Genomic DNA, 14,294 nt, shown 5'->3' on the forward strand with positions numbered 1-14,294 from the left:
GAATGAGACGAGCAGCATGGGGCCCACCGAGGCTGAGTGCAGAGCAGAGGAGGGAGAGAGGCAAGAGAAAAAAAGAGATCGGGGAGGCAGCTGGCCCAGAGGCCACGCCAGGACTGGGAATTCCATGCTAAGTCAATGGGCAGGCTTAGGGAGGCTGGCACTGGGAGAATGCCATCACCGTAGTCCTATTCGCCAAGGTTCGCTCTGGTGGCTCTGAGAAGGGTGGTCAGTAACCAACCAACAGGAGTCTGTGGCTAAGGTCCACGTGGGGGTGAAGGCGCTGGACGAGGGCAGACCAGGCTCCAAAGGAGACGCCCTTACTGGTGTGGCAAGTGTGCTACAGAGCATAACGGCCAGGCACCCCGAACCCACCAGGGACAACAAGCACCCAGATGCAGAGAGACAGCCCCAGTACCCAAGGGTGTGTGTGTGAGTGTTAGTCGCTCAGTCATGTCTGGCCCTTTGCGACCCCACGAACTGTAGCCCGCCAGTACGCAAGACTTCAGGCTAAGAGCAGGGGAGGGAATGCCCACAAATTGAAACCAGGGCTTTAATTAGTGGAGGGGGTAATGATGGTATGACGGGCTCCAGTTCTGAGCTCATTGGTGAATTCCTACCATTTCGAGATCAGTGGACTAAAGCCATCCTCCTTTCTTGCAGCCAGAAAGAGAGAGGAGTGAAAGACGACAAATGCAAACCAGAAGCAGAAGCAGCCGGAGGGAACGGGAGGGAGTTGATTTTCTCCACTGGGAACGCTTTCAAAGCCCCTGCCAGCTCCAGGCCCTGAAACTGGATCTCCGCCTCCACCCAGCACCCTCCACTGGCTCCCCCTCCCCACCTTTGAGAAATGCCCAGGGAGGATGACCCCGGCTCCTTCTGTGAGGTTTTACCACCCCCGGTGTGAAATCACAGCCCTGTAACTTTCCCTTTAAGAGCTGTCAGAGCCGGGGAGGCTGGCCAAGCTTGGATTGGAGGTGGGGACAGAGGGAAGAAAGAAAAAAAAAGAGAGAGAGAGAGAGAGAGAGAGAGAGACAGGAAAAGTTTTTCAGAGGAAAATGCAGGGTTTGTCCTTAACCCTGACGTCAGATCTTACTTTAATAAAACCCCCTGAGGGCTGCGGGAAGAGGCATATCTGGCACTTTTGATGGGCCAGGTCAGTCTCGGTCCAACTCCCCCGAGAAGTGGCCGAATCCTTTGGGCTACTCCGTAGATGCCTTGGCCACCGACCTCCAGGCATGAGGTGGTTACTGCCCTGGACGCTGGTGGCAGTGGCAGCAGCAGCTGCAGCGGGCAACACCTTGGCCACGGTGAGTCCTGCCCCGAGGGGCACCGTCCCCATCGGCCCTGCTGTGCGGGTGGGTGGGATGAGAAGGGCTGAAATGTTGGGGGGCAGGCAGGGAAGTGTCCACTGAGGAGCCAGGGAGAGCCCCAGGGTGAGGAGTCAGGCTGCTGAGGACAGCTGGTCCTGGCAGGAGGGGAATCACGGCCAGTACCTTGGGAAACAAACCAAACAGGACTTCTATGCCCTTTATTTCCCACCTGAAATGCAGTAGAAAGGGGGTCCTCGGAGGAAATGGGAGTCAGGGAGCCTGGACTCCAGGCAGAGGTCTGCCCAGACTCGCTGTGTGGCCTTGGGCTAGTCACTCATTCTCTCTGAGCAGCATAAAGTGAGGAAGATTGTTGTTAGACTTCTAGCCTTTGGGTTTGGAAAATGAGTCTCCAAGTGTTGGAGATACTACAAGATGGGGTGGAAAGGACCAAGGAAAGTTGGAAGGAAAAGGCTAGCTTTCAACAAAAGGGCTCACATGTGCCACAGGACTTGTGATGATTCTCCAACCACAACTGCCTTGGGCTTGCACAGCTCTCTGCAGTTTATGAAGCATGCACGTTTGGGTCCTATAGAAGATACCCGCTGGTTCCGGAGGACCCGGAGGGCTCTCTGTCTCCCACCTCCATCCTGGGGCACACCGAGGGGAAGGGAGGAAGGCCTGCACCTCCGAGAAGCCAGGGAGCGAGACACGTGGCAGCACGGAGCCAGGCAGCGGGCTCGGGGCGGGGAGCAGGCACAGGGCGGGCAGGAGGTGGGCAGCTGCAAAGAGCTTCTGAGTCCAAGAGCCCACGGCCCCGGGCCAGGGCCTGCTGCCAGGAGTGAGGCCAAGAGGCTGGCGGAGGGCGGTGGGAGGGAGTTCATTACCCACTCCCACAGACAGCTTTCTTGGGATTTGATGTGCCCCATTTCCAGATGAGGGAACTGAGGCTGGAGGGGGTAAGCTACTTGCCCATGGGCTCAAAGACACAGGTTCTGATTCAATGAGATCTGAGGTTCAGAGCTGACCATAGGCCAGTTGCTCATAGGCGCTAGGAGATGGGTGTTCCTCCAAGCACGGTAGAGTGCATGATGCGGGCAGGTATGGCTGGTGACTCGCTGTTGAATCCTCCCTGCCTTGTGTGGCTCTTGCCTAGTAATTGGTGCTGAACCAAATAAAAAGGACATTAATTCCACTTTACAAATGAAAGAAATAGAGACAGGGCAAGCCGGGGGCTTGCCCAGGGTCTCACTATCAGTAAGTGGAAGCGTTCAAACTTAGATCTTTTTTTGCCAAATGCCACTCTTTCCTGCAGACCCGAGCAACCAGGAGGTGCCACAGGCACCTTTATTTCACAGCTGCTGTGTCTGGGAGGACAGGGGGTGGATGGAGAAGAGGTGAGAGGGGTATGGTAGTGAGGTCTGAGTGAGGAGGCGGAGAGAGAGATGTTGGCGGAGAGGGGTGTCCAAGTACATGGGAACCCCGAGCACCTCCTCAGAAGGGAAGTACTTTCTCCCCTGGGAAAGAGGGGCTACAGGTCCACAGGCTCAGCTGAGGGGACGTGCAGCATAGGAGCTGGGAATCCAGCAGCAAGACGGAGAGAGGACTTCCGAGAGGATACGGGGTACCTCTCCTCTCCCCCTGACCGGGACCTTCTCTGGGGATCTATGGTAATCCCCTAACACTGCTGCATGATTCAGGAGCTCCCCAGACAGAGCCTTAATGCCCCCAGCAAGGGCTGGGAGACACATACTGTCAACCTGCACTTTGCTTTAGAGACAGGTTCCAGCCATGCTCATCATCCCCAAGCTCACATATAAGGGCACTGTGAGTCCACTCAGGGTCCTGGGGGTGTTTAAAGAAAAAAAAAATGATGATAAATGTTTATATAGAAGAAAAAAGTTGGTGAGAACTGCCAAGAAAGCTTCACATCAGAGAGTAAAACATTATCAAAGTTCTGTAATTGAAGGAGGAAGAAGCCAGCGCAGGAAGAGATAAATCCAGGAGCTGGACATGGCGGAGAGCTCAGAAACACAGCCAAGTGTATTCGGGAATGTAACATATGATAAAGGTGAACCACAGGCAGGCCTTGTTTCTCCATCTCTTTGCTTCCCCCCCCCTTTTACATGTATTGAGGACTTCCCATGTGCTAAGAGAAAAGGCCTACATTGTTGGGGGTGGGGGGCATTGCTGCACCAAATGCTATCTATTTATATACATAAGACCTTCCTCAGTTATTTTAAATGATATTTTTTTAAAATTTAATTATCTTTAATTTGAGGATAATTGCTTTACAATAATGTACTGGTTTCTGCCGTACATCAACACGAATCAGTCATCAGTATACATGTCTCCCCTCCCTCCTGAACCTCCCTCCCACCTCCCACCCCATCCCACCCCTCTAGGTTGTCACAGAGCCCCAGTTTGAGTTCCCTGAGTCATACAGCAAATCCCCACTGGCTCTCTGTTTTGTATGGTAGTCTATATGCTTCCAGTCTACTCTCTTATGAGTCTTTATTAAGCATCTCCTAAATGCTCATAGCAACACTGTTAAGCAGATGTAATCATCCTTCTTTGTAGATTAAAAACTCAAGCTCAATACAGTATGGTAAAGTAATTAACCTCCAATAAAAAAAAATAAATTTATATTTAAAAAAAACACTCAAGCTCAGAGAGGTTCAGTAACTTGCCCAAGTCACACAGCTAGCAGTCAGTGGGACTGACATTTGAGCCTAGGTCAGCTCTCAGCAGTGCAGCCTCCTGCCTCCCTGGCCCGTGTCCTTGTGCAGACATGAGAAACACAGGGTCCGCACCCCTACTGAGCCTACTTGGCTGGAGAGGCAGGGAACAGCCTCTCCATGGGAACGAGAGGCGACAGGGGTGATGCCGTCCAGGAGAGCAAGGCTGGGTACAGGCCGTCCACTGGCTGGTCCCTTAACCACTTGGACATCCCCGTCTTCTCTTGTTAATCGCGGCTGACAACCTGAGCCCCCTGCAAGCTCCCTGGGGCCGAGGAGTGAACACAGAGCTGATCGAGGGAAGTGTCTCAGTGGCACAGTACACAAAGAAACTGAAGTCGCTCAGTCATGTCCGACACTTTGAGACCCCATGGAACCTGTAGCCTACCAGGTTCCTCCGTCCATGGGATTTTCCAGGCAAGAAGACTGGAGTGGGTTGCCATTTCCTTCTCCAGGAGATCTTCCCGACCCAGGGATTGAACACAAATGCTGTGCTAATAAATTCTGGGGCACATGTGAGGTCTCTGATAGTCTGTGTAAGGCTGAGACTCACATCTCTTCTCCCACAGAAATGTGTGTGGGTGTGCACAGGGGTACAAGTGCACGTGTGTGTGTATAAGTGACTGTGGCTTGTCTGAAGGTATAGATCCCCATGGCGTCAGGATGCTTGAGCTGGGTGTGAAACGCAAACCTACCCTCAGCCTCTGGAATCGACTATAGGACAATGTGGCTCCGGATAAGTGGCACATTTCCTTCTAAAAGATTGTAGGAGCATCGAGATGCCTTCTTTATACCCCCTGTCTATAGCAGGGACCTGAGCTAGCATTTCAGATCCCACCCCAGGCCCCACACCCGCCAGCTCCCTGCCCAGAGCCCCTTCCAGCAATTTGGATGCTCTGCTCCTGGCTCTGAGCCCCTCCTGCTCACCACTGGCCCAGGATGCTGGCAAGAGTGTGTCTTGGACAGACCCTTCACACCTGGGCATGGCCCTTGGCCAGGGCTCGCCCTTTGGACTGGGCATGAGAACAGTGCTCCGTGGGAGACCAGATCCTGACCTCGGGCTGAGCAGCACCCCCCAGGCTGTCTGCGGACTCCCCTCCCCTCCCCAGGTTTCAGGAAAGGCCCTTGCCCTGTGCCAGCAAAGCAGCCAAACGCCAGGAGGCTGTCTTTGTACAAACAGAAACCCTGGAATTCCTCCCAGGAACCTTTGCCATCTCTCTGAACGCGGGGAGGGGCTGCTACACACCCCGTAGGTTACATGTGGGGGCGGGGAAGTGAGCCAGCCGTGGCCCAGGGTGGGATCCCCGGAGGAGCCGGGAAGGATGCCAACCGCAAACCGGGAATTAAAGCAGGCTAAGAAGGCCCGCAAGAGAACCCTGCAACTGCGGATATTTGGGGCGGGGCTTCAGTGCGTCGGTCAGTCATTCAACTCCTCCCATGTCTCAGAAACATGAATGATGATGAGAGCTGACCCTGACCCAGAGCTCACTGTGTTCTAGGCACCCAATCCCAAGCATCTACATACATCAACTCACTTGAAAACCACACACCTACAAGGCGGGATCATGACAATCTAGACCAGGCTCATTACATCGTCCGACCAGTAGCCACTTGCCACATGAGGTCCTTGAGCCCCTGAAATGTGGCTGACCCCAACTGAGCTGTAAGAGTAAAATCCACAGTGTGAATGTAAGACTGCAAAATTCTCATGGTGATTTTTTCTATTGACACCGTGTTGAAAATACTGATAATTATATTGATAATAATGATAGTACTGTTACTATATCAGGCCAAATGAAGTATATTATTAAAATAAATTTCACCTTTGCTTTTTGGTATGATTGCTGGAAAATATACAATTCCATCTGGAACTCATATTATGTTTGACCAGACTGTTTTGGCCTGAAAAAACACAAGGGTACATAGAAAGGTTATAGTGGGGAGGGGGAAATACTGAGCTCCTCTCCTTCCAAGCTGTGCACCCTCAGACGAGTAACCTAGCCTCTCTGAGCTAGTTTCTTCATCTATAAAAAAGGCATAACGTTAGTACCTGCTTCTTGGGTACTAACCCTCTTGGCATGATTAAAGAGTGAAAGAGAGGTAAAACACACGAAGACCCAGCACAGCCAAGGGGGAGCGGGAACCGACCCTCCTTCCAAACAGCAGGGGAGGGGCATCCCGTCTTAAGTGGGAGCACCGGCTGCAGACAAGAGTGCAGATCCGAACGAGTGATCAGAGGTTTATCAAGGCCCCAGGCTCAGTACCGGGTGGGCAAGAAGAGGGGCAGAACAGTCGGTGGACGGTGCTGGGTTCACTGCTGAGCTGATCTTCAGAAGATCTCAGGGTTTCCAAGTCCTGGACAGCTTCTCAGCACATGTAGAGGGAGTCAAGGAAGATTTCTGGGTTATCAGATAGGAGAGGGAAATACAGATAGTGATGGTGACGATGGTGATGGTGATGATGGTGATGGTGCTGCTGGTGCTGCTGGTGATAGTGGTAATGATGATGGTGATGGTGCTGCTGCTGATGGTGGTAATGATGGTGATGCTAATGGTGGTAATGATGATGGTGCTGATGCTGCTGGTGCTGCTGGTGATGGTGGTAATGATGACGGTGATGGTGCTGCTGCTGATGGTGGTAATGATGGTGATGCTAATGGTGGTAATGATGACGGTGCTGATGCTGCTGGTGCTGCTGGTGATGGTGGTAATGATGATGGTGCTGATGCTGCTGGTGCTGCTGGTGATAGTGGTAATGATGATGGTGATGGTGCTGCTGGTGCTGCTGGTGATGGTGGTAATGATGATGGTGCTGATGCTGCTGGTGCTGCTGGTGATGGTGGTAATGATGACGGTGATGCTGATGGTGGTGCTGCTGATGGTAATGGTAACATGATGGTGGTGATTAAGAGGATGATAGTATGAGATTTGCGTCTTCCAACCCTGAGTCAGGTTGACAATGACTGAGATTTCCTTAGCTCGCCCATTCACTTGTTCCATGGATGCTAACAGGCCTGCTCTGTGCCCAGCCCCATCCTGTTTCTAGAGAAGTGATCATAGTCTGTCAGCTCAGTCTCTACCGTCAAGGATGGCTCATGTGTTGCAGACAGACTTTTAGTTCAGAGGAGTGTGTTGAAAATCTGATAGGGAAGCTTAGAGGACTGCGAGAGAGGGAGAGAGAGAATCAGTTCTGGGGCCCTGAGCCTGAATCCCTGGGGAGACCTCCCCACCCTCACCAGCGTACATGAATTAACAACCTTGATAATTCTTATGCACACATCGTTTCTAAAACCGTTGAACTGAGAGACTCTGGTCTCTCCTCCAGCCTTGACTTCCTGATAATCTGCCAACTCTCCTCCTCCTCCTTCCATCCTGTGGGGCAGGGGTGGGGGAAGAGAGACAGAAGCAGAGAAGGAACAGGGCCTCTCGGGCGTGAGTGATGGGCATTCCAGGGGAGATGATAAAATCTACTCGCTCTGCCCCCTAACCAGGAGGCAAGTCCAGGCTTGGGGCATGGACCGTGACTCTGCTCAGCCTTGGTGGGGATGAGAGCGGGGAGAGAGGGAAAGAGACTCTGGGCCGGAAGGACAGGAAGGGAGGGGCTCTCCCTCCCTCTCCCCATCCCAGAATCTGTGTTGAGTCTCAGGGTGCAGAGAAAGGCCATGTGCCCTGATCTTGCCTAGAGCTGAGTGGGGAGAAGGGAGGAGCTGGTCTGAGGGGGGAGGGAGCATCCTGAGAGCGCTGGAATTTGGATCCTGCTCTTGGAGCAGAAGGATGGACTTGTCCAGGGAGTCAGTCATCCAGTCATCGCTGTCACTTTAGACATTTGATAATACTGAAAATGAAGAGGTTGGACTTGACCCCAAACTTGCTTCCAGCTAGAGCCACGACCTCATCCTAGGGCCACACTCATTCACCCCGGGCCAGGAGTGGGGCTCATTGCTGTGATTCTTAGGGGGGGACTCATGCCACTGCCCCTCCATTAGGAGCACTGCTGGCCTGGCACCCCAAAAGCAGAGGTTCTGGGATGTCCCTCTAGATGTATTTCTTCCCTTCAAGGTGTCTCCAGATATTCTCTCTTTGGCCCACATCTCCTTTTTCGACCCTTAGAGTGTACCCTCTGGTTTCATTAAACTGGGAAACGTACCACCAGCTGAATCTCCCAGGGTCCCACCATCTCAGTGGTACCTGGTCAGGCCTGGTCCCAGATGCTGCAGCAAAGACCAATGCCAGCTCCCCCAGCGCTGCTGAGTGGGCTGTGCAGGTGCCCAGGACTCCAGAGTCTTAACGCTTTTCACCACACTCGATCCTTGAGGTCTTGCAAGCTTGAGAAGCATCCTTGTAAATACCACTGAAGAGCCTGGTACCACCTGCGTCCCCACCTCTGTGAGTAATACCTCCATCTGCCCCCTGTCAGAAACCTGGGGCTGTTTTCCACCCTAACCTCCCCACCCAGTGCCTCCAGCTCCCCACTCCTCCCTGCTGCCAGGAGAAGCTAGACCCTCTTTCGGCTGAGCCCCCTGTCCTAACACCTCACAGGATTCCTGCTGGACCACAAGTGCAAGTCCATACACAAAGCTCGGTGGGAAGAGAATGGATTCTGCTCTTGGAATGAGGTGGAGTCAACCACAGAGTTTGAATTCAGACAGGAGATCACCTTGAGCTTTCTGAGCCTCAGTTTTCTCATCCATGACCCCAGGACACCCACCTCTGAATGGGTCGTGCTGAGTACAGACTGGAGCAGCCTCCTCCAAGACCAGCCTAAGCGTGGTTTCCAGCCTCACCCTTTGGGACCGCCCTCCTTCACCTTCTTTCCAACTTCAGGGGCCATTCTCCCAAACACTCGAGTGTTCCACCTCTGTGTACTTGCCCCTGCTGTCCCTTCTGCCTGAAATGCCCTCCTCACCTTCTCGGTTCGTGGAACAACGTCTTCCTAACCGGTACCCCTCTGAGAAGCTTCCTTCGGCCTCCCCCACCAGCTGGAGCACCTGGCATCCCACCGTGGGCCCCACAGTCCTTGTTCTCACTCGGGGGAAAGAAGCACACCACTCTGCTGGAGCACTCAGCCAGCCCCGCCTCTCCCATGAGCTGCCTTCCAACACCCTCTCCTCCTGCAAGACCAACCCCAGGGCCTTGGCACGTGCTGTGCCTGCCCCCGGCTGTGCAGCTGCTTTCTCCCTTCGGGACCTGACACTGTCTCTACTCAGCTTGCTGTCACTGTAACACTCGGTATAGGTGCCCAGTGCACGGATGAATTAATAAACAGAACCAGAGGCCAACCTGGGTGACTGGGTAGGATGGAGGGGAGAGCAGAGCCGTACCAGCCTTTCTAAGTGGAGGCTTTGTGCTGGGAGGGGGAAGAAGGGACTCTGACAAAGAGGCCTGGAGCTGGTTGCTGAGAGGACTGACCGAGTGAGCTGCAGCCACAGGCTTGCTTCCTGAGCCCAGAACGAGGAGTCAGAAGACTCCGCTCTAGTCCAGGCTTGGGGTTTGGTCTCTGAGCCTCTATCTCTTTCCCTGAAAGTGGAGTCAGAAAGCCGCTCTGCCTGCGCCCTCAGCAGGATGCAGTGGGGGCCCAGGGGCGGTGGCAGCACACAGCCCGGGGCTGAGGCCCAGCTCCCCGCTCCCTGCCTGGCCTCAGCTTCTCATCCGCACAAGGGACCCAAGAGTCCCACTCGCGGAGCCGTAGGGACAGAGGCAGACCGCAGGCCGGGTGCTGAGTGTGTGTCGGAAAGGAGCCTGGGGTCGCGATGAGAGAGTGACGATGGGGGTACTTTGGGGTTGCAAATGTGGCCTTCTCAGCTTTTCTGAGCTCCTGGACCGCAGAAGCTGGTGGGTGGGTGCTGCATGGATGGTGGGGAGTGGGGGGGGCGGCTGTAGTCATCTATCTGTCCTTCCTACTGCTGCCCTTGGTGTTCAAATCTGCCTCCCCCAACACACACAGACACACACAAACACACACATGTACGCACCACCTGTTTCTAGCCCCATACTTCAAGTAGCCGTGTCCTGACACAGGCAAACTTCAGCTCCTAAAGGATCAAAGCGCCAGCCCTCAGGGGGCCCTCACAGTGAGCTGAGGACCACAGCATCGGAGTCACCGGCAGGATCCTGTATCATCCCCACTTTACTGAGCTGGAAACTGAGGCACAGTTTAATGACGTCCCTGCGATCCAGGCTTCAAGAACACACCTGAGCTCCCCACACAGGGCCGGGTGGGGGGTTCACCCCTCCCCAGGGGGTCCTGTGGGCCAGCCCCTTGCCCATGTCCTGTGCTCCCTGCCTGAGTCAGGGCCTCATCCAGGAGGAGGAAGGGGGTGGGCTCAGGCTCCATCCGTGGAGGGAGGGGAGACCTTATCTGAGGCCAGCTTAGCGAGCCGGCGACATCAGAGCCGGATGGCGCCAGAGGGTTGCCTCATCCCAGCCTGCCTTGTCGGGGAGCAAGTGGCTCGCCTGGGGCCAGTCTCAGCATGGGGGCTGGAACCCAGGGACCCCCACTGCAGATCTGAGGGCTGGAACCCAGGGACCCCCCCTCCAGATCTGGGGGCTGGAACCCAGGGACCCCCACTCCAGATCTGGGGACCGGAACCCAGTGACCCCCACTCCAGATCTGGGGGCTGGAACCCAGCGACCCCCCACTGCAGATCTGGTCGTAGGAGCTGAAGATGGTCACCTCTGTTCTACTGGACAACTGGTGCCTCCTCCCTTATATTAAGCAGAACAGGCCTGAACTCAATGCAGGCAACTTCTCCTGCCCATGTCTGTCCTGGCTATTGCTCCAGGGCTGGCCCCTTCCCTGGCTGGCCCATGGCTACCATCACAGCCAGGCCTGGGATGACCGTTCTCCGTTCTTCCCAGTGAGATGAATGCACGGGAAATTGGGCGAGAATGGGTCCCTTGGAGCTCATAGGAGGACGAGACCCACAGTCAGAGCTGAGTGTGTCATTTTCTGGCTGTCTCTAAGCTCGGTGGACATCAGTTTCCCCGTCCATCAAACGGGGACCACCAGTGGCCCTCGAACGATTGTCCCGTGGCATTGGGGATGGATTGACTGACTCAGGAAAAACACCCATCTTCCCCCAGCAGGTTCACACACCCCTCAGGTCCTCTTGCTGTGGCCCCTATCTGCCTTATCTGTGTCCTTGGACCCTAACCCCAGCAACGGTGGCCTCTGGTCATTCCTGCACCATGCCACCCTGCAGCTCCTGCTCACTCCCTGCTCTTGCCATTCCTTGGCTTGGACCCTCTCCCTGCCTTTCTGGTCTATTCTCAGTCATTCTTTAAAGAAGCAGAGCAAATGGTTCTTCCTCCAGGAAGTCCTCCCTGCTTCCACGGCCCCACCCCTTCCCTCCTCATCCAGCTCTTGTAGCCTCTCCTAGACTTTGCTGAGAAAACCCACAGTGGGGCTCCTGAGTGTGATGCCTTGAGAGACTGATATTGGGCTCAAATCCCAACTCTGCCGCTTGTGTGTGGCCTTGGGCAAATGATCAGACCTTTCTGTGGCTCAGTTTACTCATCTGTAAACTGGGGGAGATGACTATACAAACAGCCTATCTCAGGGTTGCCACGAGGATTAGATGACTTAGAGCAGAAACTCATACAAGAGGCGTGCAAGGCACAATGCGGACCGTGTAGGCTTCATTTTGCTCTTGATTCAAAGAAACCATCCGAGTGTTTTTGCAGCTTTGAGACAGTGAAGTTTGATTGTGGACTAAGTATTCGCTACAGAGAAAATTCGTACTGGTATGAAAACTGGTAAATTTTAAAACTCTCCGTAGAGACACTGTCTGAGGAATTTCGGGTAAAATCATGAGGTCTGAGATTTGCCTTGAAATCCTCAAGAATGAGAAAGTATGTGTGTAGGCAGGAGTAACAGGAAACAAGATTGACAGAGGGTTGATAATTACTGAAGCAGAGGTAGGCATGTGAGATTCATTATATTATTCTCCCAAATGTGTAAATGTTTGAACACACCTCTGGCAAAGAATGAACACTTCTAATGTCTGATTATACGTAACCCTGATAGAAACGCCCGTCACTTGCTAGGGTTTTAGCTTACTTATAGCTCTGCCACTGTATGACAGATGTTAGTGACTACTTCCTTCTTTGTTTCAGTTTATTGGCTGCGCGGGGTCTTGGTTGCTGCGTGCTGGCTTTCTCTGTGGGGTGAGCGGGGACTGCTCTCTGCAGCCGTCCATGGGCTGTGCTGGCTTCTCTTGTTGCAGGGCACAGGCCCCAGGGCACGTGGGCTTCAGTAGTTGTTGACGCACAGGGTTTAATTGTCCCGCAGCATGTGGGATCTTTCTGGACCAGGAATTGAACCGGTGTCCCGTGTATTGGCAAGCAGATTCTCAACCACTGGACTACCAGGGAAGTGAGCATTCCCTAAAAAGACCAGATAGTAAATATTCTAAGCTTTGTGGACTATAGGCTCTCCATGGAATATTCTTTTTTGTTTTTTACAACTTTTTAAAAGTGTAGAATCCATTCTGCTACTGCTACTAAGTCACTTCAGTCGTGTCCGACTCTGTGTGACCCCATAGACGGCAGCCCACCGGCTCCCCCGTCCCTGGGATTCTCCAGGCAAGAACACTGGAGTGGGTTGCCATTTCCTCCTCCAATGCATGAAAGTGAAAAGTGAAAGTGAAGTCGCTCAGTCGTGTCCGACCCTCAGCGACCCCATGGACTGCAGCCTTCTAGGCTCCTCTGTCCATGGGATTTTCCAGTCAGGAGTACTGGAGTAATGCCATTGCCTTCTCCAGAATCCATTCTACTTGGTTACAAAAATGCTGTGTGGGGGGATGTCCCAGGGGGCTGGTGTCTGGTCCTTTGCTTTGTAAGGCAGTTGCCTTCTTCATGCTCCTGGCTCCCTGGAAGGCTGGCCGCTCCCTCTGGCTTTGTACTGAGAACTCCGCAGATGCTTTACATACATTTGATAAATGAAAGAATGCCGGAGAGTTTATCGTTTGGAAAGAACTCTGGCTTCTTGCCGCTTCTATCTTCTCCATATAAAGGCTACTTTCCCAACCAGAAGCTCACAAGACTGCCTGTTGATAAAAACCAATTAGCAGAAAATCTCAACAAACCTTCCATCAGCCATGACAGGCAGCCTGGCCAGCGCTGAGTCAGTGCCTGGGTCTCCAGGTCCCTGGAGATCCTGCCGTTGGTGTGGCAGTGAGCGTGGAAGACTCAGCAGGGCTGGGTCCTCTGAACACTCAGGCCAGGTGTCCTGCAGGGGCTGAGCTAAGAGCTGCCCAAGACAGAGGCTCCACTGCAGGGCATCCCTACCTGGGCCCCGGGTATAGATGCCGGGGGGTACATGCTGAGGAGGAGGAGCTCAGAAAATGTGCCCACCAACCCACGTGGTAGCTGCCTGTTACTTACATCAAAGGATATAAGATATAAGGGAAGGGCAGGCCACAGGGTGCCCCCAGCTCTGGGCTCTGGCCTGGGTCCACATCCTCCCACTGCCCCCAGCCCTCTCTTATCAGTGAAGGAATGAGCAGAAACTGCTTCCAAATAGGGAACCCTTTCCTTAAAGCCCGCAGGGCTCAGCTGGGGCCGGCTCAGGCCATTCCTGTCTCAACCCTGCCCCCTGGTGGAGCATTGGGGTATGGCCGCCCACACGTGAGCAAGCTAAACTCTGGACTATTCTGTTCACGGAGCGCTTGCCCGGGGCGTGCCAGGAGCAGCGCTGGGCACTCGGGCGTTGAGAAACAGCATCCTGTCCCTGAAAACTCCCCAAGAGTCTCCCATATCCTCTTTAGGGGACCCCCTGGCAACTTGGGCTCAAGTGCATTGCAGCTGTCACCACCCTACGTTGCAATCTTATAAATGTGTCTGCACTGTGACTGCCTTGGGGTAAGGACCACGCTGTGTCCATCTGAGTACCAGCCCAGCCATGCAGGAGGTGCTTGGTGCATGTGTGTGATGGGAGGATGGAGGAATGAATGTGTGAATACTAATGTGAATGAATGAGGGGGTAGGGCAGCCTGGTGACAAGTCCCCTGAAGGGACATTCTGGGGACACTTTCCCAGCTTCAAAACCCTGAGCAAGTTACTTCAACACCCTGAGCCTCAGTTTCCTCACCTGTGAAATCGGGGTAAGGCTATAACTGCTCATTAGGGCTGCTGGAGGATGTTGTTATCATTACTGCTTTTACACACGAGCACACAGACGCTCAGAGAGGGCGAGTCCAGACCCAGGTCACACAGCCTTGGGAAATGGGTTCTGCTCACTGCAGACGCCC

The 14,294-nt window shown here is 53.8% G+C and overlaps 1 protein-coding gene across 1 annotated transcript in view; it reads left to right on the forward strand.

Moving 5' to 3' along the window:
* WISP1 (WNT1 inducible signaling pathway protein 1) overlaps positions 785 to 14,294 on the forward strand; it is a 31,711-nt gene continuing 18,201 nt past the window's right edge. Inside the window, exon 1 of the mRNA XM_018058588.1 lies at positions 785 to 1,307. Within this exon, the coding sequence (XP_017914077.1) occupies positions 1,236 to 1,307 (72 nt within the window). The 5' untranslated portion in view covers positions 785 to 1,235. The remainder of the gene's footprint in view (positions 1,308 to 14,294) is intronic.

The sequence above is a fragment of the Capra hircus genome, chromosome 14 (genome assembly GCF_001704415.2).
Source record: "Capra hircus breed San Clemente chromosome 14, ASM170441v1, whole genome shotgun sequence".
In the NCBI taxonomy this organism is placed as follows: domain Eukaryota; kingdom Metazoa; phylum Chordata; class Mammalia; order Artiodactyla; family Bovidae; genus Capra; species Capra hircus.